The sequence below is a fragment of the Lepidochelys olivacea genome (genome assembly GCF_965140295.1).
Source record: "Lepidochelys olivacea isolate rLepOli2 genome assembly, chromosome: 2".
Taxonomy (NCBI): domain Eukaryota; kingdom Metazoa; phylum Chordata; order Testudines; family Cheloniidae; genus Lepidochelys; species Lepidochelys olivacea.
This window is the reverse complement of record NC_140412.1, coordinates 206931262-206958732: the sequence shown is the minus strand read 5'-3', so window position 1 is coordinate 206958732 and position 27471 is coordinate 206931262. Positions and strand designations below refer to the sequence as shown.

The 27471-nt window shown below is 41.0% G+C and overlaps 1 protein-coding gene across 1 annotated transcript in view; it reads left to right on the top strand.

Annotated features, from left to right (window-relative positions):
* The window catches only part of CREB5 (cAMP responsive element binding protein 5), a gene marked incomplete at its 5' end in the record, with an annotated part of 353505 nt that overhangs the window by 113824 nt on the left and 212210 nt on the right, over positions 1-27471 (top strand). Inside the window, one exon of the mRNA XM_084620345.1 lies at positions 2323-2495. Coding sequence (XP_084476471.1) covers positions 2323-2495 — 173 coding nt within the window. The remainder of the gene's footprint in view (positions 1-2322; positions 2496-27471) is intronic.

Sequence of the window (27471 nt, the reverse complement as noted above, 5' to 3'; positions counted from 1 at the left end):
ACCCAGAATCCCTGCCATGGGGGGAGAATGGGAGACCCTGCTGTTGGGGGATGAGGGAATAGGGTCCCACAGACCCCCCTGATAGGGGAAGATTGGGGAACTCTGATGTAGGTGAAAGAAGGGAAGAGGGGAGAGTAGGGGTGTACACAGAGCCCCTGCCATTGATGAAGAGAATGAGGAGGGCCTTGAAATGGGGGCAGAGGAGCTATATAGAGTCTCTGGCATTTGGGGGAAAGGTGGCAATGCTGGCACACATAACCCCTGGCAAAGGAGATATTGGGGTGATTGCATGGAGTCCCTGAAAAAATGGTAGGGTGGGAGGATGGCTCACAGAGAGATTCTGGGGAGTGGAACAGTGGGATGCAATGAGCCCTGGGGGTGTGCAATGAACTCAGCCTACATAAGCATTATGTAGTTTTCATTATCTTTGAAAACTCATGGCGATCGGGAGAGGCCCCGGATGACTGGAAAAAGGCTAATGTAGTGCCCATCTTTAAAAAAGGGAAGAAGGAGGATCCTGGGAGCTACAGGCCAGTCAGCCTCACCTCAGTCCCAGGAAAACTCATGGAGCAGGTCCTCAAGGAATCCATTTTGAAGCACTTAGAGGAGAGGAAAGTGATCAGGAACAGTCAGCATGGATTCACCAAGGAAGGGCAAGTCAAGCCTGACTAACCTAACTGCCTTCTATGATGAGATAACTGGCTCTGTGGATGAGGGGAAAGCAGTGGACGTGTTGTTCCTTGACTTTAGCAAAGCTTTTGACACGGTCTCCCACAGTATTCTTGCCAGCAAGTGAAAGAAGTATGGGCTGGATGAATGGACTATAAGGTGGATAGAAAGCTGGCTAGATTGTCAGGCTCAACAGGTAGTGATCAATGGCTCCATGTCTAGTTGGCAGCCAGTATCAAGTGGAGTGCCCCAAGGGTCGGTCCTGGGGCCACTTTTGTTCAATATCTTCATAAATGATCTGGAAGGTGGTATGGATTGCACCCTCAGCAAGTTTGCAGATGACACTAAACTGGGAGGAGTGGTAGATACGCTGGAGGGTAGGGATAGGATACAGAGAGCCCTAGACAAATTGGAGGATTGGGCCAAAAGAAATTTGATGAGGTTCAACAAGGACAAGTTCAGAGTCCTGCACTTAGGATGGAAGAATCCCATGCACGGCTACAGACTAGGGACCGAAAGGCTAGGCAGTAGTTCTCCAGAAAAGGACCTAGGGGTTACAGTGGACGAGAAGCTGGATATGAGTCAACAGTGTGCCGTTGTTGCCAAGAAGCCCAATGGCCTTTTGGGATGTATAAGGAGGGGGCATTGCCAGCAGATCGAGGGACGTGATCGTTCCCCTCTTTTCGACATTGGTGAGGCCTCATCTGGAGTACTGTGTCCAGTTTTGAGCCCCACACTACAAGAAGGATGTGGAAAAATTGGAAAATGTCCCACGGACAGAACAAGGAGTAATGGTCTCAAGTTGCAGTAGGGGAGGTTTAGGTTGAATATTAGGAAAAAACTTTTTCACTAGGAGGGTGGTGAAACACTGGAATGCGTTACCCAGGGAGGTGGTGGGATCTCCTTCCTTAGAAGTTTTTAAGGTCAGGCTTGACAGAGCCCTGGCTGGGATGATTTAGTTGGGGATTGGTTCTGCTTTGAGCAGGGGGTTGGACTAGATGACCTCCTGAGGTCCCTTCCAATCTTGATATTCTATGAAGCAACAGAGTGTAGTGACCTCCTACTAGCAGTAGGCTACTGCTCGTTCTCTTGCAAAACAATCCATAGACTGGTGGTTGAAAGTGCCCTCATAAAGTTATTTTTATTCACCAGCCTTGCTGGGCTCTAGGACATCTACTGCATCTAGAAGAAATGGCTTTCTTATGAAATATCACATATGGTTTGTTACTCTAAGACCATAAAACTTGATTCACTTGTCATTCTAAGCAGGTCTAGTTCTCGGTGAACAGCCGGAATAGTAAATCAAAGTGCCATGCACTCACCATGAAAATAATTTTCAAAGGAAAAATATATATCTTATTCAGTCAGAGGAATATGTGCTAAACATCCCCATTATAAATCACGAGTCAGAACCACAGAAGAGTGATTAGTCAACTTCCAGGTATTTTCCATTTGTATTGTCCTGTAAAAGTAAATAGATATTTTTCATTTCTTTGTAGTTGTTAGAGTAAGATATATTGACTGGAGGTATGCCTGGAGCCAGCAACTTTTCATTTTTTGTTGACACTTCCAGATTCCTAATTTTAGGCATACAGCGCATGAAAACAAAATAAAATGTTCATTTTCTCTCCCCCACTTCTCTGCCTTTCACAGAATATCTCGATGCATAACACAGTCGGAGGAGCAATGGCAGGACCTGGAACCCACCAGCTCACGAATACTAGGATGCCAAACCATGACACCAGCGTTGTGATTCAACAAGCCATGCCATCTCCACAGTCCAGCTCGGTTATAACACAAGCACCTTCCACAAATCGACAGATTGGGTATGTTCCCTTTGTTTCTATTTTTTCTCCCTGGCAGTTGTGGCATTGGCCCATATGTTGTGCTCTGAATACTTAAGGGGCATACATACACATGTGTTGATCCCATCACCACTCAGGGGAGACCCCTATAATATGTGATGCACAGTATGTGGAAAAACAGCCACAGTTCATGCCACTATTCTAAAGACAATGTATTTGGTTCTGTAATACTAGATTGTTGCATTTGGATGACTTCCTGCTTTTTTCCCTCCATTTTTTTGGTTCTATGTTGTTAAATTCCAAGTTCAAAACTGTTCTTAAAACTCTATTGGGAAGAAGGAAGACAGGTGGTATTTCTGGACCATCCTTCCAAGTGCTGAGTGCCCTTAGTTTCCATTTACTCAGTTGGGAGAAGAGGATGCCCAGCACATGGCTGGAGTACTCAATACCTTGCAGGATCAGGTCCTCTCTGTTTTGAGTGCTGTATTTATCTGAGGACTGCCAAGAGACAAAGTACAAAGACAATTTAGGAAATATTAAGGTAAATGGAGTTTTGGCACTGAAGACCTTTTTGAAATGGTGCCTAATTTAAATGATAGACCAATATTTATTCCCATGTAACTGTGATTTGTAAGGGTCTTTTGCTGACTATATGTATACCATGAACAGTTATTGTGTTTACAAAAACTTTGTGTTGTCTGTGCCTAAATTTTCAGAACTGCATGCACAAAAACGTATGCAATACATCCACAAAATTTACTTTAATTACACATGAAGTCACCATAATTTAAGATTAAAAGATTAACTATATGTAAACATATAAACATTGTATATGCCAATTCTGTGCACAGTTTGGCACATACAAATCTGAAAACTTGGTCCTGTGTACCCGTGTAACATATAAAAACAGCGATAAACAGCTATAAAAATTTAAACCACTGGAGGTTCCAGAGAATGAAACAGCATTAGAGAGATATTATTGTGGTTTATCTTCTGTAGTTTGATAATGCCTGTTATATGCTTGGCGCAGTCCACATACATGAAGACAGTCACCGCCCCAAATTGTGGTTCACATAATTGTCGATCGGCCTGCAGATTCTTAAAAGTAAGATTTTAGGGTGAAATCCTGGCACACAAGGCCCCAAAGGTTTCATTCTGCAGGGTTTGGGGAATCCCACAAGAGGATTTAGCATGCTCTTTGGTACTGCAAAGTAGTGCTCCAGAGTGATTCTGCCTATGGGATTAGATAAGGCAGTTTGTGGGCTGGCAGGATGTGACTAGAGGGTCTTCAAACAGCATAGATCCACTTACCCCAACATGACTGTGGTGGTGGAAATCTTAGGCAATCTGCTTCAGAGGAGTCCCCACACCCTCGCCACACCATGGGGAAGACAGTTTCAATTCCAACTCCATCCATTCAGTTTCATATAGGACTGCACTTGGCTTCCGAGCAACTGTTTAAGTACAATGACCAAGAATTACATGTGGTTTTGCAAGATCCTGTCAATCAGGTTTTGAGTTTGCAACAGTTGGGATTCAGGTTCCATTTGATCAGCTTGAGAAATGTAGGCTAAAAGGAACTGTTTCCTGATCAGTTGCTAATGTCTGCATTGGGGGACCTTATGTGATGACCGATATCTTAATTCTGTCAAGTTGTTGCTGCTGCTTTGTTGTTTTGTCTTGTGATAATCATATCAGGCATGAAGTTTGAGAATGAATTTTGCAGCCCATTCAGGGTTCTTTGTAAGGTTTTGATTAGAGCTGTGGATTTTTTTTTTTTGTTACATAACTACACTCAAAAACAAAACTGTAAACTTTTAGAACCTACAAGTCCACTCAGTCCTACTTTTAGTTCACTAAGACAAACAAGTTTGTTTACAATTACAGGAAATAATGCTGCTCTCTTCTTATTTACAATGTCACCAGAAAGTGAGAACAGGCATTTGCATGGCACTTTTGTAGCCGGCATCGCAAGGTATTTACATGCCAGATATGCTAAACATTTGTATGCCCCTTCATGCTTCGGCCACCATTCCAGAGGACGTGCTTCCATGCTGATGACATTCATTAAAAAAATAATGTGTTAATTAAATTTGTGATTAAACTCCTTGGGGTAGAATTGTATGTCTCCTGCTCTGTTTTACCTGCATTCTGCCATATATTTCATGTTATAGCAGTCTCGGATGATGACCCAGCACATGTTCATTTTAAGAACACTTTCACTGCAGATTTCACAAAACGCAAAAAAGGTACCAATGTGAGATAGCTACAGCAAGATTTAAGAATCTGAAGTGCCTTCCAAAATCTGAGAGGTGTGGAGCATGCTTTCAGATGTCTAAAAAGAGCAACACTCTGATGTGGAAACTAGAGAACCCGAACCACCAAAAAAGAAAATCAACCTTCTGCTGGTGGCAACTGACTCAGATGATGAAAATGAACATGCATTGGTCTACACTGCTTTGGATAGTTATCGAGCAGAACCCGTCACCAGCATGGATGCATGTCCTCTGGAATGATGGTTGAAGCATGAAGGGACATATGAATCTTTAGCATATCTGGTACATAAATATCTTGTGACGCTGGCTGTCACAGTGCCATGAGAACGCCTGTTCTCACTTTCAGATGACATTGTAAACAAGAAGCGGGAAGCATTATCTCCTGCAAATGTAAACAAACTTGTTTGTCTGAGCAATTGGCTGAACAAGAAGTAGGACTGAGTAGACTTGCAGGCTTTAAAATTTTAGTTTTATTTTTGAATGCAGCTTTTTTAACATAATTCTACATTTGTAGGTTGAGCTTTCATGATAAAGAGATTGCACTACAGTACTTGTGTCAGGTGAACTGAAAAATACTATTTCTTTTTTACTTTTTACAGTACAAATACTTGTAATCAAAAATAAATATAAGCACTGTATACTGTGTTGTAATTGAAATCAATATATTTGAAAATGTAGAAAACATCCAAAAATATTTAAATAAATGGTATTCTGTTATTGTTTAACAGTGCAATTAATGGTGCGATTAGTCGCGAATAATATTTTTAATTGATTGACAGCCCTAGTTTGATACTAGGTGTCCAATCTAAAAAACTTCATTTTCTTTACAAAACTACCTTGAAAATCATGGGCAGCTGTTAAAGCCTGCTCCCAACACGTCTTATAGAATGGATATATCTTGGTCCCATCTCTACTAGATTTTCATTCCTGCAGTGTGCCTCATTCACAGTCTCAAGATATCAGATGTTATTTTCCAAGATGCTTTGATATCAATCAGAGGATCTTTCATCTTATGGCTCTGTATTTCAGCTAATATACTGATAGGGCGTCAGTATCCTTAACCGTTGTCATTCCAATCTGAGTTTCTGATCTTCCCATTTTGGCCAGGTCATCTGCTACCCTCACTCCTGTATACAGCAATGTGTGATGGTAAAGACCATCCCACGCTGGGGTGTTCCAGAGGAAATCTCTAGCTAACAGGTCTCTGGCAACCATATTCCCACCACCCACCATTCTGTCATGTGATTGATTAATATGTGAGTGCTGAAGGCTGTGTTGAGAGATGTTGTATTGAGAGACATTTGTCAGCATTTTTGTTCTCTGTGTGAATAAGGCCTGTGACACAACCTTCAAAATACGCCATTCTCCCCTCATTGAAGGTGGTTTTGTTTTTTCCTGGTGTGTCCAAGGAGATAATTGCTGCATTTTGGATGTCATCTATTTCCCAAAATCTTGAGCACCCTTGTGGTTTGTCTCTTTTTGTTTAGACTTTCCCTGTGGGGCCTGCAGCATTTATTCAAAGACCGTATCTTGTCAGTTCCATTATCTTCATTTTATCAGTTCTAAATATGGTAAGGATTGGACTTATCTTGGAGGAATACAGACCAGCCAGTGGTTTCAATATTAGGCAACTGATGGTAAAGTCAGAGATGGTCTATAACTAGAAACATAATTACAAGCAGACCAAAGTTTGGTGGGCCTTTAAAAAAATTAAGATCAAGATCCTGGTGCAGGTTTTGAACACCCCAGTCAGATGTGTTTGGATCTCAGGCTTTAGTTTGGGCCGATATGTGTGTAAAATTTTAGGAAAGTTTGCTCCTTCCTTCCCTCAAAATGAAAGCGTGTACTTACCTTAAACATGAATTGTCCCAGAGAATGTGCCTCTAAATGAATACGAACGGTTACATAGAGCAACTGAATAAAATTCCTTTGGCTTCAATGGGAGCAGGAGCAGGCCCCAAAGGTTACAGAGAACCATCTTGTAGCAATATTCTGATTTTTATCACAACCACAGATATTTAAGTGTCAAAATATGGCCAAGCCACCTGCAAATGTTTTCAGTGGCCAGACTCCAACAAAAACAGCAAACAGCAATGAAAGTCTGCCTTCAGACCCTGCACTTGGGCACTGCTCCAGCACGAGAGGCTGGGACCCACCTGTGCCCGTGCACATTTTGTTTTGTGAGAAGTGGGTGTGTTCACAACAGCTGGGATTCTTGACTGGATGTTGTTTGTCCTTCCTCTCCTCTCCTCTCCCTCCCACCTCTGCCCCATGCTCTGGCTCTGAAGGCTTGCAAATAAAATGAGATATTGACACAAGTAGGGAAAACATCACAGGAGGAGGATAGTTAAGAAAGGCTTACTGAGACAATATGTACACGTTGTTTCAGATATTAAATAGATGCTACTACTGAACAGGCACCGAGCCAAATCAATCAGAAGAGGGGAGGAACATGAAGAGTAATAACTTTTTTAAAAAATGCAGGGCATTGGCTAATACCTTACCCATCGTATACCCAGTTGAGAACACACAGCAGTATTATTAGTGCAACAAGCTGGCAGGCAGGTATAAACATCCCAATTAGTACTTATGGGGTTAGGCAGCCCTTACCCAAGGGAAAAAAATAACACGGGAGGAATCCTGTGACTAGTAACAACTTGTGCTAAAGAAAATCCGTCGAGGAACACTTCACAGTGAAGCTTGATTAATAGCACATTGTTTGGCGATTAGCTGCACAGTGTCAAGACAGTAAGGCATACCCAGCGAGGGGAGAAAAATGATAGAAGACCAGCATTCATCAAAGTTATGGAAAGGCAGATAAGCTGAATCAGCACCCTACTCCAGATATGAGACTTGTATTAGAATGTACAAGGGCTGAGTTTGTCATTTTATTGTAACTATATTTCATGCAATCCATGCAATTCATGTCGTTCTGTAACAGTCTCTTAACCAAGGAATGGGAAAATAATGGTAAGGCAAGTTACTGGCAACATGATATTCTCTGTGCTTTATCTGTGGACTTCTTTGGCTAGTGTAAGAGAGCTTTTTCCATAGTAGTTAACAGTCCACTTAATAGGTGGCTACAGCCTTCCTGGAAAATGTACGCTTCTTTTTTTGAAACTGAGTGGGAGACATAACTGGAACTCACTGTGTCTGTAGCAGAACCACTGGTACAACTCTGTAGCTGAAATGGAACAAAAAGAGAGGATTTGGTGTTATTATATACTATGAACCAATAGTGTGCTTAGCACTTTACTAAACATAGACCTGACCTGTATAGCAATGAGCTTAGAGTCTAAAAGTGACAGACACCATGGTTCATATAATATACACTATTATCAGAGGAACATTTCAAGACAGACATTTTTCATGAAGACAAAGTGGCCGTTTGGCACAACATCAGGGAAAGAAATTGTAGCAATATCTGATAGAATGGAAGAGCGTGAACAGAGAGAGTGGGAGAAGGAACTAAGAGGGTTTTTGGAATGTGAATTGGGAGAAGCAGATCCCTGAAGGTGAGGATGAGAAGCTAGAATGTGGCAAGGTGAGAGGAGCCTAATGAAGGGGTTTAAAAAAGGAGCGAAATCATCAGTAGTTGGCAAGGAAAATTGTTTTATCAGCGGTTATGGGTTGCAGAGGGCAAGATGAGAGGCAGGGAGGAAGGGGAGGGATGAGATGTTTTCAAGAGTCAAGCTGAGAGGTGGCCAAGACGTGGCTAAAACCTGTTGGGGAGCCTTGAGGCTGCACAGTCCCTTGAACCATTGGCCCTTGAATAGCTCACTGAGATATCAATGCTGAGCCATTGACAAAGCAAGATCTCCTCATGGTGCGGGTGCCTCTGTGTGCTTGAGACCCCAGACGCCAAAGGCAGGGGAGCTATTCAAGCCTCCCAGCATCCCTCCCACACAGCACCAGTACATCTGCCCCAAGATCCCTCCATGCATTCCACTGTCCCCCACATCTCCACTCACTCTCATGGCTACCCATGTCACCCTTTCCCACCGCTCCTCCTACTTCCCTGCCTCTTTCTCCTGGGGGAGGACAGCTCCATGATACGGGGCATGGAGAGTTAGTGGCCACGCAGAGGGATATAAGGGTCTAATAGGTTTATAGGGGGGCACAACAGGTTAGGAGACCATCTATGTCCCCATCCATGCCTCCAAGCTTTGGGAGACTGCCTCATCCTTCCCGGCTGCAGTCTTGGTCCAATTACCCTGAGTTGCATGAGATAAGGACTCTCCCCTTTTCTGTCATTAGTTTGTATCACCGTTATTGAGCCGGCTTGAGCTGGAATCCCATCACAACGCTATGAGCAGCAGCCACAAGCCTCCATGACACTCAGGTGAAATGATTACAAATGAAGCATTCATAGAAAGAGGTTGTGCCCAATACAATAATTCTAATAAGGAAGTATGGTATTATAGGTGTGTGTGAAATATAGCATGACAAAATATTCTTTCAGGCCATATCCACCCCTGCACTCCTCTGCTCCATAGCTGGTTGGTGCTTGTCAAGATCTGCATAAACACCTAAACGACACATGCTTGAGAACTCCTCCCTCTCCTACTACTACTTCTCCTGGTTGTTTGCACTGAGAAGGTTCATGAGCTGCTGACTTAAATCCTCTGAGAGCCTTCTGACACTGCTGAGTCAGGAAGAAAAAGAAACACTACCAGTGGCTCAGCCAGTGTACAATAGGGTTAATAACATCTCTCACACATCCCAAACCATATCTCCCTTACCTCCCCAATGTCTGTTTTCTTACTATAAGGTCCCCAGGGAGATTCTGGGCAATAAGGTATATCAAGATGACCTTCAGGGGACTGATTGGAGGATCAGTAGCTATATAATAAATAGCCTGTCAACCAGGAATGGAGACAGCTCTGTACACTTCTTATCTGACTTTTGAAATTAACCCCTGTACGGAAGTGTAAGTGTGTGTGTGTGTGTATAATAATGTGGATTAAATTTACTAATGAATACTCTCTCTCATTGAAAATGCCTCTGCTAATTTGGAATGAATCATTAATTTCTCATTTAAAAACTTGGCACCTAAGCTGTAGTGTGGATTTGTGGCGCTGCTTTTTATTATTGTTGTTTTTTCTTACTAGAAGGAAGCTCTTGCCATTTTAGCAGAAATCTCCTTTGTACATTTTTTATCCCTTGAGTTTTTATGTCCTTTTTTTGTGTGTGATAGTGATGCTGTAAGTTTCCCAACTTTCAGCTGCTATTCTTCCTCCTTTTTTCTATACATTGATGCTTTCTGTTTCAGGCTTCTTTGGAATTCCTAGGCTTAGACTCAATCTCTCTGCGGAGAAGAGAGTCTTAGGTTGCCTCTTTAGAAAACTTGTCCTGCTAATCAGCAAAAATGTGATGTTGTTATAGTGTACTGGACCTGTTACCATGTCCAACAAAAAGTATTGATACCTCATAGAATTGGGTCAATTCTCACATCTCAGTAACAGCTATAATGTAGGGAATACAGATTTACTTAACTCTGACAATCTGTATCATTTACATACGTTCAGTAGATATGTATACTGTACAAATCTTTTCTAAAGGTGTCCTCAAAATTTATAGTCATAGATTTACACCCTTCTTTGAACTAAAACAGATGTAAAATCACTTTTGGGTGAAAAAGCATCTTGAAGTCACAGTGGGTTTGATACAACAGGTCACGTTTTTCCTAGACCAGGAAAAATCATTAGATTTTTGCACAGCTGAAGTGAACAGCTCTGCTCTTTATCACACAGGCTTCCACTTAACATGCTCTAATGCGTGATCCCAATATGTGATTTATCCAAGTGTCAGCTCCTTTTGATTTGTACCTAATCTGCAGTAAAACTCTATATCAAACAATATAGACCTTTCTTTTTGTCTGCTGGCATATGTCTGCTCTACATTCTGCAGCAAAAGTGAATTAATTTGCAGGTTCCGGAGAGAAAACATGCCTTGAGATGCTTTCTCACCCCATATAATTTCAAAGAAATGATCAAATGTGTGGTGGTGGTGACTTGCTAGTAGAAATGAATGAGTACAAAGCAGAGAAGAGATTTATGTATTCTGAAGAACTCTGATTACTTTCTCGCTACTCAGTAAAAAGTTATAGACTGCTCTGTTTTTCCAAGAGAAGAATCTGATTAGGTATTGATGTAGTGAATAATACTTACTTCTTTCATCAGAAGATCTTAAAGGATTTTGCAAAGGATGTACATTTCATTCAGTAAAGCCTTAATGATTATTTTCTACGTGTATGTGATTGAAAAACAGTGATGATTGCTCAGAGAGAGGGTCTAGGAAAAGGCGGGTCTAGGAACATTTATGGGTCATATTTTACCCTCTGCTCTAGGAATTGGGGGGAAGTTCTTTGGCTTGTGTTATAGAAGTGGTCAGACTAGATGATCACAATGATCCTTTCTAGTCTTGGAATCCATGAATAAATAGAACTCCCTGTTAATTTCAATGAAGTGTTCTGCTTAAAAATCAATCACATAGTGTGGCCCAATATTAAGAAAAGTTTGATATGATATTTATGGATAAGTTAAATATGCATTTTGCAAAGCACTACTTAGATATCAAAGATAATTACATCAGATAAATGTATTTTTTAAAAATGCAGTAACTATTGGTGATAGAGAACAAATAGCTTTATTGTATCTAAGTTTTCAGGAAACTTTTGTCAAAGTTCCACATGAATGGTTATTATTTTAAACTGTCTTAATATAGTACTGGCTATTAGGTAAAACCTGATGGTGAATTTAAATGTGTGCATTCTTGATGGATGGAGGGATGGTGCCTGTCAGAAATCTGTGTGCTGTTACCAACTTTATTTACATATTTAGCAGGGCTTCAAAATATTTTCAGTAGACAATTCTCCAACTAAGTTAAGAAGTGGATTTCCACTTGGCTGTTAGCCATTGGAGAGTTGTGTGTGCTTCCTGGGGAATCTTAGGTTATTTTCTTTTTCTTTCTCTGGTTATTTAACTGCAGTATCCCACATAGCCAATAATATAAATGTGAGGGCTCAAAATAGCCAGCTCACTTCTTTCCCTTAAAATAACTGAGGCGTAGGCTGTATGTCAGGAAAATGCAATTAAGGAACATGAATATATGAAATCAAATTCACTTTCCTAAAAAGTTATGTACATGGTTTTGTTTTTTTCTCTCTTCCCTGCCTGTACTCTGTATTTTCCCTTTCTCTCGTTCCAGCTCCAGTTTTTTTCTGACTAGATAGAAATAATAGAGTTAGCATCAAACAGTGCCATACTTGAAGGTTCTATAGCCTGCTTTGAGTTTCTCACGTCTGTGCAATTATTAGGGCTGACAGTAAATGGTTTATTTGATAACTGTGGCCAACTTTTCTTTTTTCACATTTCCCCAAACGGCTTATGATTTGGAATTTGGAGTTACTGTTGAACCAGATTATTTCATTGAATGATACTTGTTCTGTAAATTGTTGTGAGCAGCTCATTGAGAATGCTATAGTTTTTAGGGGACCTGATCTTGCACTCACTGAAGTCAATGGCCACACTTTCCTTGACATCAGAGTGTGCAATCAGGTTTCTGGTGTTACTATTTTTGTTTGTGAATTCATAATTTTCTTTCTGTGAAGATTCTTTAGAGTTCACTTGGAAGTCCCTGTTTCTGTGAACTTTCTGGCTAATAAATTTATTCATTTATAATATGTGCAATAAGGTAGCACAAAAGTGACACAAACACCATCAAACTGTTTGTCAGCAAATATTTTTTGCAATATGCATTAAATTATAATAATTATGTAATTCTGAATTGATTTTTTTTTACCTTCCATCAAGATATAATTGGTTCAATTACAGTATACAATATACTGGTTCAATTGCAATGTACAATATAGTGTCTGAAAGTATTCAGAAATCAATTAAACATGCATTTCTGCACAGAATCTCATGTTAATGAAAGTCATAACAGTGCTGCGGCCCTGGGGAAATAACAAAGCACACTGAAGATATAGAGCTTTTGGTGAATAATATATGGACATTATTTCCTTTTCATTCAGTGCTGATGTTAAACTCAATGGGATTCTCCCTTTGACATGCACACATAACTCCCATAAGGAAAGGAAATGGCAAGTTGTATTGATAAGGGAACAGGCTCAGGTTAATATTAAAGGACAATGTTTTTCTTTGTTATGATAAATAAATTCCAGTGGATGTTATAGGTCTTGGACAATCTATAGAATGTTTTAAACATTACAAAGTTGGAAATTTACTGTGGTTTTTTTTTTTTTGTTTCTAACAAATGCAAAGTGTAATCAAGTGCAGTTTCTAAAAGTGGTTTATATTAAAACCGTAGCATGACACTAATTTAGATTCTGGTTAAGTTTGCTAATGGAGGGGAGCTTGATGTTCTCAGTCATGTACCTAGGGCATATTTGATCACAGCACAAAAACACCTCCAGTTTTGGCATGGCTTATAATGATTGGCAGTCTCAGTTGAAGAGAGGTTAGAGATTTGAATGTTATGGTAATATGGAGGTATATCGGCAGAGCTGTGAATCGGAACCTTGCACAGCACCTGCATGCACTGGGTCCGGCCTATATTCTAAATTCCCCATTTTGTATAGTGGAGATATGAACTGCGGGCTTAGTGTCCCTGAAAGAGTTTCCTCTTTGGATATGTTGAACTTCTTCCAAAGATTATTATCGTGAATCACTCAGTGCATTGTTTTGGGAGGTGTTAATGAGCATCAGATGAATGGGTCAAAGATAGCAAGATTCTTTAGGGGTTTAAAATGTTTTTTGTTAAATTAAACAAGCCATTATATTTAAAATATTTATCTAAAATTTTAAGAAATGAATCATAGATTTAAATGCATAAAGAATGTGGTCAAAATTGAGCCAATTTCCTATAGAATCTCATTTAATATTCTTGATTTGGGCTCGTTTCATAGTTTGTTTGTTGGCCTGAGGTTACATGGTACGGGGTTTTAAATTCAGTCTGGACTGAACATATGTGGTTTAGAGGTAATTAAAATGAGAGCTAGGTCATACACTACTGAGTCTAAAGAACCTATTGTGGAAAACTTTTGATCTCTTCTTGATTTCTTAAAATTTCCTTGTAGCACATTTTATTTTCTTCTTCCCTTTCAACCATGGGTTCCAGGTCCATCTGAAAAAGAGAGTTAGAATATCCCTGAGTTCTTAATTGCTATCTGTTGGGGATATTGGTATCAGAAGCAGGATAACATTTCTGCTGCGAAGAAGTAAAGCAGCACACTGCATGCTGGGCAATTGCAAAACCCACTATTGGTGGAAAGTAATGTTAGTGAGTTCTCTTGTCTGTGTCGCAATATATGCTGAAGTGATGCTACGAGGGATTATGAGGTATGAATTCTGGGCTCCATGACAGAGATGAAAATCCATGCTTGTTGCCAGCTTTCCCCTGGGCTCTTTCATAGTTCCATTGTTCAGATATGGAACTTATGACTCAAAGGATTTGTTCAACACTGAGTTAAAATGTAGTAAACAAGGTTCAGCCCAGTGGCCATGAGAAAGTTGGTGTCGGTTACCAGTCTGGGCTCGCTTTCTGAAGGCCAAGCTAACTGGGGCTAACTCACCCCATTGGTTTCAGAGTAGCAGCTATGTTAGTCTGTATCCGCAAAAAGAAAAGGAGTACTTGTGGCTCACCTTACCTGATCACTCTCGTTACAGTGTGTATGGTAACACCCATTGTTTCATGTTCTCTGTGTATATAAAATCTCCCCACTGTATTTTCCACTGCATGCATCCGATGAAGTGAGCTGTAGCTCACAAAAGCTTATGCTCAAATAAATTTGTTAGTCTCTAAGGTGCCACAAGTACTCCTGTTCTTTTAACCCCATTGGGTAGATTAAGGAGCACCTCACAGAACAGTTGTTAGAGAATTTTTCACCTGTTCAATATAGCTTGGGTAATAGACAACATTTTTTCAGAGGTCAGATAGAGTTCTCTCATCCGTCAAAGCCATGGGGTCTGTGGCTGCTGGTTTTCCTCAGTTCCAAAATTTAGAGGAAGCATAGAGAGATGAGATCTCACACGCTTCTGGTACTGATCATCTCTCGCCAAACAAAAACTTGAAGACCATAAGAACATTTTAATTTCATTTTAGCTTTATAATTTTTAAGTGACTAGTAGTGAGGAGTAAACTTAAACTTTGGAAGTTCTCATAGGGCTTGATACAACAAACTTGATATCAGTGGGAACCCAGTGAGTTCAATGGAAACGTTTGGATGCATACTGAAGATGTTTTTAAACTACGTGGGTACTACGTGAGTTTGAAAACCCACAATAATAGGTTTTCATTTTTAATTCTTGTGCTTCCAGTCTCCTAAACAGTGAGTTTTCTATGGCAGGGACTGTCTTTAATTTGCTATTTCCTTGTACATCTTTGTTTTAGGCCCCCAGATACTTCCTGTAATGCAAATAATACATAAACATATCAATCCCCACCAGAAATGCAGAGAGAACCAAAAATTAAGTGGAAAAAAGACAAGGAAAAAGCTAACAATGTTTTCAAACCTCAAAAATGTTCATTTCAGATTCAGTTTGAATAATGGGTGAAAATGTGTTTTAGTCAGTTCACCATTCCCTGTGACTATATTGGGGAGGTGTGTTTTCAGTCCTCAAAGACAGCATAAATAACACAAAGCCAACAGGCCTTTACTGCAATGACAATAGATACTGCATAATACCTGTCACTGTTGTATTAGTATCTTTCCTGCCCCTGCCATGTTCTGCTTGCATATGATTGCATATGATCAGGAAAGCACAGATACTCCTGCTATGTTTACAGGCTTCTCTGTTACATGGCTCTGTAGTGGACAGAATGCCAAAAACAAGGCTGCCAAGAATGTTTATTTGTAAGCCTTGTGAGTGTAATGGTAGAGCTGTGCAATGGTAGAAGGGGGTGTGTGCATGTGTGTATGTGCGTGTGCACACAGGAGGAGATTACTCTGGAGAAACTCACTACAAGTAAGGAATGTTTGATAAGAGAGCCCCAGGACACCGTGGACACTGCTTGCAGGTTTCATGATGAAAGATGTAGAACTTTTGAAAAAGTTTAGAACTTTTATTTTGAAAAGCAAACAGTTTTCTCAGATGTAAAAATTCCTTTTACTGAACTAGATGACTTTCTGTAATATATTTTTCCCACCATTACTCATCATGCATCTGCTTACTTGGACAAAACTTCCGTTAACTGCAGCAGGAACTTTTGCCTAAGTGAGGACTGCAAGATAAAGTCCAAAACTTCTAAGAAATAAATAGCTCTCTTTAATATCTATGAGCCTTTATAAACCATGTACTATTCAAATTTTGATGAGCCCTTTATTTCTAGACAGTTCCAAATTGTGGTTTTAAGGTGATCAATAGTTTTCAGTATCAGATATTAAACTAATTATTTATTGATATCTCCACTGAGTTTTTCTTTCTACAATGGAGGAGTCCCAAAATAACTGTGAGCAACTTCAATATTTTCTCATACTGCTCTTTAAAAATAAGTATTCTCCATTCCAAAAGTCAGAAAGCTAGCAGCCTTAGTCTAAAGCACTTGCAGTTCTTTTACCATTCAAATGATTTTTCAAACCACCAGGAAACTCTGTGAAAAAGATAGCCAAAGAACACCCTGTAACCACATACAGCCCAGCCAGTGCTTCTCATGAGCCACTCTGCTCAGAATTGTAGCAGAGGTGTTCTCACATGCAGATGTAGCTCTTCATCATAACTGGGTCACAGTGTAGCAGAGAAGTATGCAAATTCCTTCTTCAATATGCTTTACTTTTTAGTAGTAGGGATACAGACCCAGGACATGAGCAGAAATACTACCGTTTTACCCCAGAAAGGAATGGGGGATAAGAAACTACAACAGAGGAGAAAGGGTGAGCAAATAATGAGTCAGCACCCCTAAAACAATTCGCTGTATTGGCTAAAGAGCAGAAACCCCAAAATAGTTGTAATCCAGAATGCCAATCTGTCATTGCAGATTTCAAGTTTGGCTGCAACTTTTGTCTCCAGTCAGTTCTGTATGAGAATATTACAACAGAGAACATGCCAATGTGTGACTGATACTTGTTGCATGATATTTGATCATCTAAAACACTGAGTATGCACACCATACACACAAACTGAGACTGCAGGATTGCACATGAGCAAAGTCTTTTATTACTAGATGGAACACCCGGCTACTTCTAGTTTGATGGGGGCTGTAGCCCTAAAAGGGTCTGATTTTGTAATCTCAAAAGGGACCAGATTAAAGTGCTGTCACCATACAGTGGAAAGCCATGTACTGTAACTGAGAGCAAGCAGTTCAGATTGTGCTCTCAGATTCTTTGTATTAGCTTTATCAGATCGGGCCATCAGAGAGCAGATAGATAGGTAAGTCTGAAAGACCTCTGAACCCAATTAAAGTTATACCACAAAGAAATCAAATTCATGTGGTTTGCATTTCAGAAAGTTACATTTGGTGGATTGTACTTACTTTTATTCAGTAACCTAATGCAGACCATGTGAACATTCGAAACGCTTTTAACAGTTAAACGAGCTCAAATAACACAGAACCAGAACAGCAATAAAGAATGAATTAAGACTGATTGCAACTGCATCCAACATTTTTTTCTCTGTCCCTTAAAGATATATTTATGTTTGTTGTAATTGTGTCTTCAGCTTTTAGCAATGCAATAGCTATTCTTTACCTTTTAAATAGATGTTTCAAAGGACTAGTTTAAAATTTGGCCTTAAGCTGCAGTATGTTTTTATTTGTGTAGTGTTGCAGGGTAAATCTGGATACACTGCGGAACCAACAGTTTGTATAAGTGGTCAAACACCTGTAAGATTTTTGGCATTGAAAATCCTGGGCAAAATAAGAACAAAAATATGTGAGACTGAGAAAATCAGTGTTTGGTTTATAATATATAAATAAATGGCCTGGTGATTTTCTTGTTTCATTTGCCAAGTGCTTTTAGTTCTCTGTCACTCTATATTCATTTCATATACATAACAAATCAACATCAAACTGGTGCAGGGTTAGTTTGCTTGCTACTTTGTTTCCCCTTTTGCTTGCAAAGAGCAATTGCATAAAGATGTTGAGCCCTTCCCCTATGCAGAATATCACAGGGGGAGATGTGGAGGGCCAGCTAAGTATAATACCTTCTTCTTATGCAGTACATTTCCTTAGTAGATCTCAAAGTTCTCACACCCTTTAATGTATTTACCCTCACAACATCTCTGTGAGGTAGGGAAGTACTCATTTGACAGATAGGGAACTGAGGCATAGAAAAACTAAACAGGCCTTGCCTAGGTTCACACAGGAAGTTTGTGGATGAGCAGGTAGTTAAACCCAGATCTCCAAAGACCTACAGTAGTGCTGTAACCCCTAGACCACCCTTCCTCTGTTGCTATTCCCACCCCCCTCAGTGCTTCTAACTTTGGAGAAGTGGTATAGTTTACCTCCAAAGGCAATAGGCAGAGCTAGCATTAGGCATAAGCAAACTTAGCAATTGTGTAGGGCCTTGAACACTTTAAGGGAGCCCCCATTCACTTTTTATTATGTGTTGTGTGGGTGGGAGAGGAGCCAAAATATTCCTGCTAAGGGCCCTCACTGAGCTAGCACCACCTCTGGGAGGAATACAGGGGCATTCAATGGTTAAGTTTCACATTGTGCTCAATCCTGTGCTTTGCACAACAAAAACTCCCAATGGCTTCCGTGAGATTTTTGCCCTATTAAGAGAAGGGCATCAGGCCCACAGATTTTTATAAAACGTGTATTGTTCTCATAGACTCCATCCTGAAGGAAGAATTTTTGGGAGGAAAAGAAATGAGACTTAGGGGGGCAAATTTCACTCTGTCCCATGGCACAGAGCCAGTTGGAGATCAGTGAATGAGCCAGACTTCCTGACTTCGGCGCACAACTGCAATCCTGGGTAAGATAGCTATTTCCCTCAGCAGCTGTCTTGGTATGGCTTTGCAATAGCTTTACTCCAGCCACTGCCCCATGTGTGAAGTCTCGAACTCTACCTTCTCTACACCTCCCACGCCTTTGGGGATGATGTTGAGGAGACCTTGCACATGCACAGAGCCCCTTCCCATTTAGAGTCAAGATTGGGCTACTTTTAAATTGTTTCAATTTGATGAGGACTGGTCTGTGCATTTTGAATATGCACTCTGTGTCACTGAGAATTTTGTTTTAACTGCTGCTCTTTTTATGAAACTTGCAAAATAAATGTTCAGACTCCCTTTGCAGACTCTGCCAGAGCACACGCAAATTCAGGTCCTAGAGCTGTGCTGATGTTAGTTTCTTTTGGACAAATAAAAAAGGGTGGTGGAAAGACTCGTCTTAATTTCAAGTCAGTCAGAAACACAGGAAAACTGATTTTTTTGCTGGCGAAAAATACCATGCTTCTCAGAGAGAATGACAAACCATGAAACATTAATAAATAGCAAGTAATTTGTAGAGTCCACTGTCCTATAAGCCTTTGCTGAAGATCATGTTCATTCTAACATATGGAACTGAAATGTTAATCGCATTCACTATAAACTGCATTTACTGTTTCTTTAGCACCTTTACTGAAGGCAAGGTGATGTGATTAACCCTGGATGCTAGACACTGCCACTGACTTGTTGTGTAATCTTGCACATGTCACTTAGACCAAAATTTCAAAAGTACTGACAATATTATCAGCCCCAAACATCCAAAATCATGAGATTGGGCTAAAAATTGGGAGATGTTTTTAAAAATTTGGGATGCTTTTTATTTGCCTCTGGCTCTTTAGGGCACAGTTGGGTCATGTGTTCTAGTTTTTCTCTGCAACCCCTTTTCAATTTATTTTTTAAATGAACGATGAGATTCTTATGTAGTCACATGGCTGTGGGAATGGGGGCTTTAAGAAAAATACCAAAAATTGCAAGACTTTTATAGTAATGGCGTGATTGAGTGCTCCAGTTTTAGGTGCTTTATGGTGTCAATCTTCAGGGGATCTGATTTTCTGAAGATGGGTGCTCAGTCTTTTTTCTTGAGTGCTGCCATCTATGAAAATCCAACAACATAGTCCTAAAATGTTCTTATTGATAAAGTAGTGAAAAATAACAGGACATCTCCCCCTTCCCCCGGCTAAAAGATTTGATTTGGCATTTGTTTTTTAAAGCATGTTGTGGCGACTTTTTGTTTTTTCTGAAAACACTCTCATTGATGATAATATTCATATGTCTGTATTACACTTTATATCTTCAGAATACTGTCCAAATAATAACTAATTAGTACTCAAAGCTTCCACATGAATAAATACATATTGTTCCTATTTTACAGATGGGAAAATGAAGAAATGGAGAGCCAGGTTCCTATGTCAATAACTGTGTGGCCTTGGGAAAGTCACTTAATCTCTCTGGACCCAACTGTGCTCTCAGTTCCACTGGTTTCTTTGGTGAAAACTAGTGGAACTGAGATCAAAATCGGGCCCACAAAGATTAAATGACTTTCCCAAGGCCACACAGTGAGTCAGTAACAAAATGATGTTAAAACTCCTAACTGTATGCTATAAAGTTCATTTACAGTATAGCTATTCTTGAAATATTGTCTTCTGCCATCTATACATACTATTTTCTCATACTATTTCAGTACAGAACATAAAGAGATAATGGGTCAAATTCAACCAGCTGAAACCAATGGAAGCACATGTTGGGCTGAATTTGTGTTATTGGCAATTTTACAACCTCAAAAACTCCAAGAAAAAGATAACTTCAGTGATAAAGAACAGTGCATGTTTACACACTAACAATCTGAAGAATTAGAAGAGTATTCTTTCTCCTCCCCCCACCAAAATGATCTAACTTTCAAAGTCTCTCACAGAGATTGAGCGGGAGAGACTATCTGGCTCATGCCTCCGTATTTCAGCAGATGTAACCTTGGGAATAATTTTAAATACCACATTTCAGACCTGTTTTGCACACAAAGTGAAGTGGAACGAATCTGCTGCTTTTGTACTGAAGGCAGGGGGTAGTAGGAGGGAAGTTTTGTTAATCTTTCATTTTAGTCTAGTTGAAGTTTACTGGATTCACAAACCTAGCAAACAATATCACAGGGATTACCAGGCTCTGTGGGAAATCTTCAGCGGCATCGTTTTCATCTCATCTACCATGTTGACTGATGCCAAGTTATCCTAATCAAGACCTAATGCATTATAAAGCTTGTAATAAAACATATGGGTTTCTCTGAAAGGGGAAGGAGGCTTCCTTTTTGATTGGATAGCTACACTCAAATACTTTATGTAGCAGGGCTGGTGGAGTGGAGGGGGAGAGCTGAGAAATGTGAATTACTGCAAAACATTTGGAAACACTTGTTCAAGCTCTAATGCTCTTTCACCCTCACCCCTCTCTGCTTCCCTCTCAACGTGCAAGGAAGTAGTGGGTGAAAGGTTGAAACGAACTCCTTTGGGTTGGGTTTATGTTTCATCAGGTTCCTGTTTCCTGAGGCAAAGCAATGTCGTTACAGGGAAAACCAGAAGAAGGCATTTTATTTAGAAGTAGCTCTTTCTTAATAGAGGGCTTAGTCCAGATACCATCCTCACCCTCAAAGAATGCTGCAAGTGAGAAGGGGGAGACAGGTTGGTGGAACCCAGTATCCAGATATCAGCTCCCCTGCTGGGCTGCAGTGGGCGGGAAAGTCCCACTCGCTTTCTTTCTCCCTGGCAAGCTGGTGGCTAGCCTGGGGCACAGAAACGAACACCTCTCCATTGTTTTAAATGAGAGAAGTGTTTCTGTAAACCGCTACCACTTACACCCCAGTATATTGAGAAATAGAGGTTGCTAGTTCATAGAACTCAAATAAAGCTGCCAGGTAACAAGTTCATTCTGAATCTTTATCTGTATTGATTTCTTATATTGTGTCTCATCCTGACACTAAAAAATAAGGATGAAATTTGTACTTAGCAAAACAATGAGTTAGATACCAGTACTGTACTTACTCTGTAACCTACAACATTGCCATTATATATTCAGCAGAAGCTCACACACACTCTTACATTTTAGAGCCTGTATCAATAAGGGAGGGAGTACTAGGCAAGTGACCACGTTTATACCCCTTGCTGCAAAAAAAGTGCCGAAGGTTCATTAATTTCCACCTGGGTTGTAACTGGAGTTAGTCAGAAGGGACCTCAGTTTAATGTCTCATCGGAGAGTCAGCATCTGTAACAATATAATGTATTTCTCCTCTCCTAGTACTGCAGTGCAGAGTCAGCATTGAGACTGAGCCCAAAACTTGATGTGGAATTTGAACCCTGTGACCTACTGGCCCAGAGATGAATGGAAGCAACTGAGCCATTCTGACAATAAAAAACAGAAATTATTAAGAAGATTAACTCCTTGGCACCAGCAGTCCCAGTATTTATCTTTGTCAGCAATAGGATGCCTGGTGAAAAGAGAGAGCTAGTGCCAAAGGGTTAAATAAATGTGAACTGGCAAGTTCCTCTACATGATCCTTTTTCTTTGTTTGTTGATGAGGTGTAGGCCCTTGGCCATGTAAAGACACACATCTCTCAGTATCAACAGAGTCAGGGAGTGCATTGCTTTTTAAACAGAAGAAAGCTGATCTCTTGGGGTAGTTTGCTTCATCACCGCATTTTTAATGTTGTCGGGCGTCTGTATGTTATGTAATCTCCATATTGCTATCCACAAACAAAACCTGGTTACAGTGCCTAATGAGTGAGTCAGCAATCAGAGGAGGAGAAAGAAAACATGCAAAATTTATTCTGTTTTTTTTAAATTATTGATCAAAATGAGTACCAACAGTAAGGGCTGGAGCCAGGCAGGGATAGTACAGGAGGCAGGTGTTGATGGAGATTGGGAGAATCTCATTCATGGATTCCAAGGCCAGAAGGGACCATGTTATTTGACCTCCTGTATAACACAGGCCATATAATTCCTAGAGCGTATCTTTTAGAAAAACATCCAATCTCCTAGTAACGCAGCTCAGTTGTCACTGTTCCAACTCTGGGCCTCTCTTGAATGGTGACTGCCTCAGTGGTAACAAATCCACTGTTTTTCCTTGATGACATGATTCGTAGCAGGGCCATCAGGCCTCACTTCCTTCCGAAGGTGCGAAAATGGGAGGGGGTGTGTGCCCTCACTCGGAAGGGCAGCACATGATTACTTTCTGTCTTAACATTGTGTTTTATTTTTCAGCCTACTCCTCTCATTTTTAATGAAAGAAAGAGGAGGCCATGGTAAAAATATATGCTAGAGAGGAGTTTGCCTTTCAGTCAATTAAAAATTGCTACCTGTGGGCTGTCACTGATTCATGCAAAGCACCACAGAGCAACCCATTCCTGCTATGTTTGCTGTGTGAAAAATTTCAAACATTTGCCTGCTAAAGTAAATTTTATGAGATTAGACATTGTGGGGTCATTGGGTTTTTTGTTTTGGTGATGTGTTTGCCATTTGAGCTGCACTACCTTGGTTGATGGCTGGGCTTAGTTGTTACAGTGTAAATGTCTGACTGATGATATTGTAAGTTTTTATAATGTGAAAAAGGAAAACGCAAACCCTCATTCATTACTATAATGTTCTCACGATCATTATATGTTTTTCTGGGCTGTTTACAAATAAGTCTGCCCCTCTGAACATCGAAACCAGCAAGACTGAAATGTACAACTACTTATGACCTTTTCTTGCTCCCATTGTCATATCCAGGACGAAATTCTGACTCCACTGAAATCAAAGGGAGCTTTGCCATTCATTTTAGTGGGGCCAGGATTTCACCCCCTCATGCCTACGTACTACAGGGTGATGAATGTAATAAACCTATGCTGATGGGCAGGTTTTTCCTGTCGGTGTAGGTAATCCAGCTCTTCAAGAGACAGTAGCTAGGCAGGGGTACCGGAACCTTTGTAAAAGGGGGAGGAGGGGCAAGGTGAAAGCTTCTGGGAGGCCTGGGCACAAGGGGTGCCAGAGTCTGCTACTTTTGGGAAAGGAGGAGTCTATACAGAAAGGATGGGCTCCACCCAAACCAGAGCAGAACCAGATTGCTGGATGGTAAAATTAAAATGGTCTAGAGGAGTTTTTAAACTAAGGGCTGGGGGAATGCCGACAGGTGCGGGGGAGAATGCAGTTCGGACAGAGACATTCCATAGGGGAGGATATATTAATGGGGATTCACTATATCCTAGTGAGGATGAAAGGATGGAAGATGATAAAGTAATAGCAAGGTAATAAGAGGGTACAAGATATATAGGAAGGACAGAACAGATTGTGCTGGTGTGGGGGAGTGACATAGTCAAATGTAGTAAAAGAAAGAAAGCATAGTCAAATGTAGTAAAAAATCTTAAATGAACCAAACTATACCATAGAATCTCTATGAATAGTAAGTAATTCCATGTTTGAATAATAAGAATAGAGCAGTAGGGATATATTACCATCTGCCTGCCCAGGATGGTGATGGTGACTGTGAAATGCTCAGGGAGATTCCCCCCCACACCCCATTTCGCTATCCCCTTCTCTTCCCCCTGCCTATCCCAGCCTCCTTCCCCACTGCCTCCTCGCCATCCCCCTTCCCTACTGCCCACAGCCTCTCCCCACTCCATCCCCTTCTTCTCCTCACTGTCCCCAGCTTCTATCGCCCTCCCCCACTCCCCAATCCCCTTCTCTTACCCTATCCTATCTCATTCCCCTTCACTGCCTCCTCCCCATCCCCTTCCCCACTGCCCCCATCCCCTTTCCTCTCCCCACTGTTCCCTGCTCCTATCCCCCTTCCCCTTCCCCACTGCCTCTTCCCTCACCCTACCCACTTCCCCCTGCTCCTATTCCCCCGCCCCACTCCTCCATTTTGCTCTCCCTGCCCCATTTCCCTATCCCCTTCTCTTCCCCCTACCCTATCCCAGCTGTAGCACTTCAGTGTAGATGCTACCTATGCCAACAGGAGGGGTTCTCCCGTCGGTGGAGGTAATCCACCTCCCTGAGAGGCAGTTGGTAAGTCAACAGGAGAGTTCTGCCATTGATCTAGCGCTGTCTATACCAGTGGGTTAGGCTGGTTTAACTGTGACACTTAGGGGTGTGGATTTTTCACCCTGCTGAGCGGAGTAGTTACATTGACCTAATTTCCTAGTGTAGACCAGGGCTGAGGATATGCATACAATGCTACAGCCGCACAGCTGCAGGTACGCTACTGTAGTGCTGTAGTGTAGATGCTTACTATAGTGACGGAAAGGGTTTTTCTGTTGCTGTAGTAAATCCACCCCCTCGAGAAGCAGTAGGTAGGTTGATGGAATAATCCTGTTAGTCTCTACACCGGGCCTTAGGTCATCTTCAGTATGTCTCCGAGGGGTGTGAATTTTTCATTCTGCAGAGCACTTCATGAGACAGATCCTTTCCTGAATCCCACCCTATGGATTTCAAAATGTTTCATTCTGCAGATCACCAAGGGATTCACTGTCCAATGATGTTTTGTACACACAGTTTCAGAATAACTGATCTAGTGTGACACAATGATGGTATTTGTTTATTTCAAAAGCAACCCCACTAGATACCTCATGTGCCAATCTGTTTTCATTTTTCAGTTTTGTTTTGAATTTTTGGGATGTGGGTTATGTTAGTTTTTCAGTGAACACAAAAATTAGCTGTTCAGATGTTGTATCAAAATGGTACAGTTTCAACTACACTGGCCATAGTTACTCCAGATTATATGAGGTCAAAAAATATATTTAGGAGAATATGGAAAATTGTATTTCACACTTCAGCCTTTTCCAATATATCAGTGGTTCTTAATCAAGGGTCCTGGGGCTCCTGGGGGGCTGCGAGCAGGTTTCAGGGGGTCCTCCAAGCAGGGCTGGCATTAGACTTGCTGCGGCCCAGGGCAGAAAGCTGAAGCCCCACCTCATGGGGCTGAAGCCTGGAGCGCCGAGCCCTGCCACCCTGGGCTGAAGCTGAAGCCTGAGCAACTTAGCTTCATAGGGCCCCCTGTGGTATGCGGTCCTGGGCAGTTGCCCTGCTTTCTAGTCCTGGCTTAATGTTAGTCCTGGCTTTTATATGCAGAAAACCAGTTGTTTTGGCACAAGTGAGCCATGGAGTTTTTATAGCATGTGCAGGAGAGGGGGCAGGCGGCTCAGAAAGAAAAAGGTTGAGAACCCCTGCAATACACCCCAGTGAAAGTTTTGCATTATTAATGTGTTCCCTAACAACATTTTTGTAAACTTTGAAAGAGATGGCCTCTTCATTGGATACATGGTAATTAATTTTATTTATTGGTTGTTAGTGACTGGAATTCAATCTCTGTGAAGTACATTGGCTGCCAGGTAGAATAGGGGTGTACCAAATATGTCCCTAAACCAAGGACAGTTGTGTAAGCGTGTGTCCTGTGCCTCTCATAACTTGTAAAAAATATTCAGAAATACTTCTGGGTATGTACAATATGCTAGTCTCAGTAGCGCTGCATAATCTTGTCGAGCTCAGAGCCAGCTAGTTCTGGGGAGGGCTTTGTCAATAATGCATGGATTTTTAGTATCTATTTTTTCCTCCTGTGAGGCAAGGATCTCATTGTTTAATTGGCTCTCTGCAAGAACTTTTGTTTTTAGCTACCCTTTTCTGAATAATGTTACATACAAAAAGTGTGTTAAAAATGCTATTCGTTTGGATTGTCCATACAACCGTAATTCTACTGTGCGTATACTTTATGATACAGTCTTCAATTACATGATCACATACTATTTTTACCACAGGCCTCCTGCCTCGTTGGTACACTGGATGTACTGTTTCTTACTGAGTCAGTGCAGCTGAGTGTCTGAGAATAGCATCTGCCATAGGGTGACCAATATTATCAGGACCATCCTGATATTAGGGGCTTTGTCTTATATAGGCAACTATTACTCCCCACCCCTCCCCTCCTCTTCCTCCCAAAAAGTGTCCTGATTTTTCACACTTGCTATCTGGTTACCTAGTCTGCCAAAGTGGAGAACTGGGTTCTGTTCCCGGATTGGATACCTGAGATGCCTTGCTTAATTTTCAAGATTGTGAAGGGTACAGAATTATTAATACCAGTTAGTAAAAGTGAGATTAGCCTCCCAAGTATCAGTGCAGTGCATTCTCCCCTATGTGTAACCAACAAAAAGTGGGGAGTGGGAGGGCAGAGTCAATCTGCCAACTGATAGATCTGAAAGAATCAGATCAAAATGGACACTTAGCCTTTTTACATCAGCAGAAGCTCATAGATCAATGAGACTAGCAATACCCAAGCCAAAGTCCTGTATCTGTTACATGACCAGCTCTTAAACCAGATTTAAAGGGCTTAAGGAAATCTGAGGGCTCAAGATAATGCTCTAGATAATACTGGAGCTGCTTCTCAATGACCTTCTAGATAACCTTCCCCAAAAAAGGAAGGTTACGGGCAGTGAGACAATTGAGAAGATTAGCTGTATTGATATGACAACATTAGGATGTTAGGAGAATAGCTCAGTCCGTGAAGCACAGCGTTTTGCTGATGTTTATTGGACTGGGGCAGCTTTGAGAGGTTGTCATAGCTCATAAGACTTGTGGGAAATAATGACTTTCTGTTTGTGTCCTGTGTTGTTTTAATTGTTCTGGTGGTGTCATTTTTCATGTTTTGTTAACAGGTTGTAGAAAACTGATATGCAGTGTTTTTGGAGTAGTTGGTTCCAGTAGTCTAGAATCCATACCAGTCAAAGTTGCCTAAAATAAGCTATTTGTTCTGAATGTCTTATTTGCAAATAC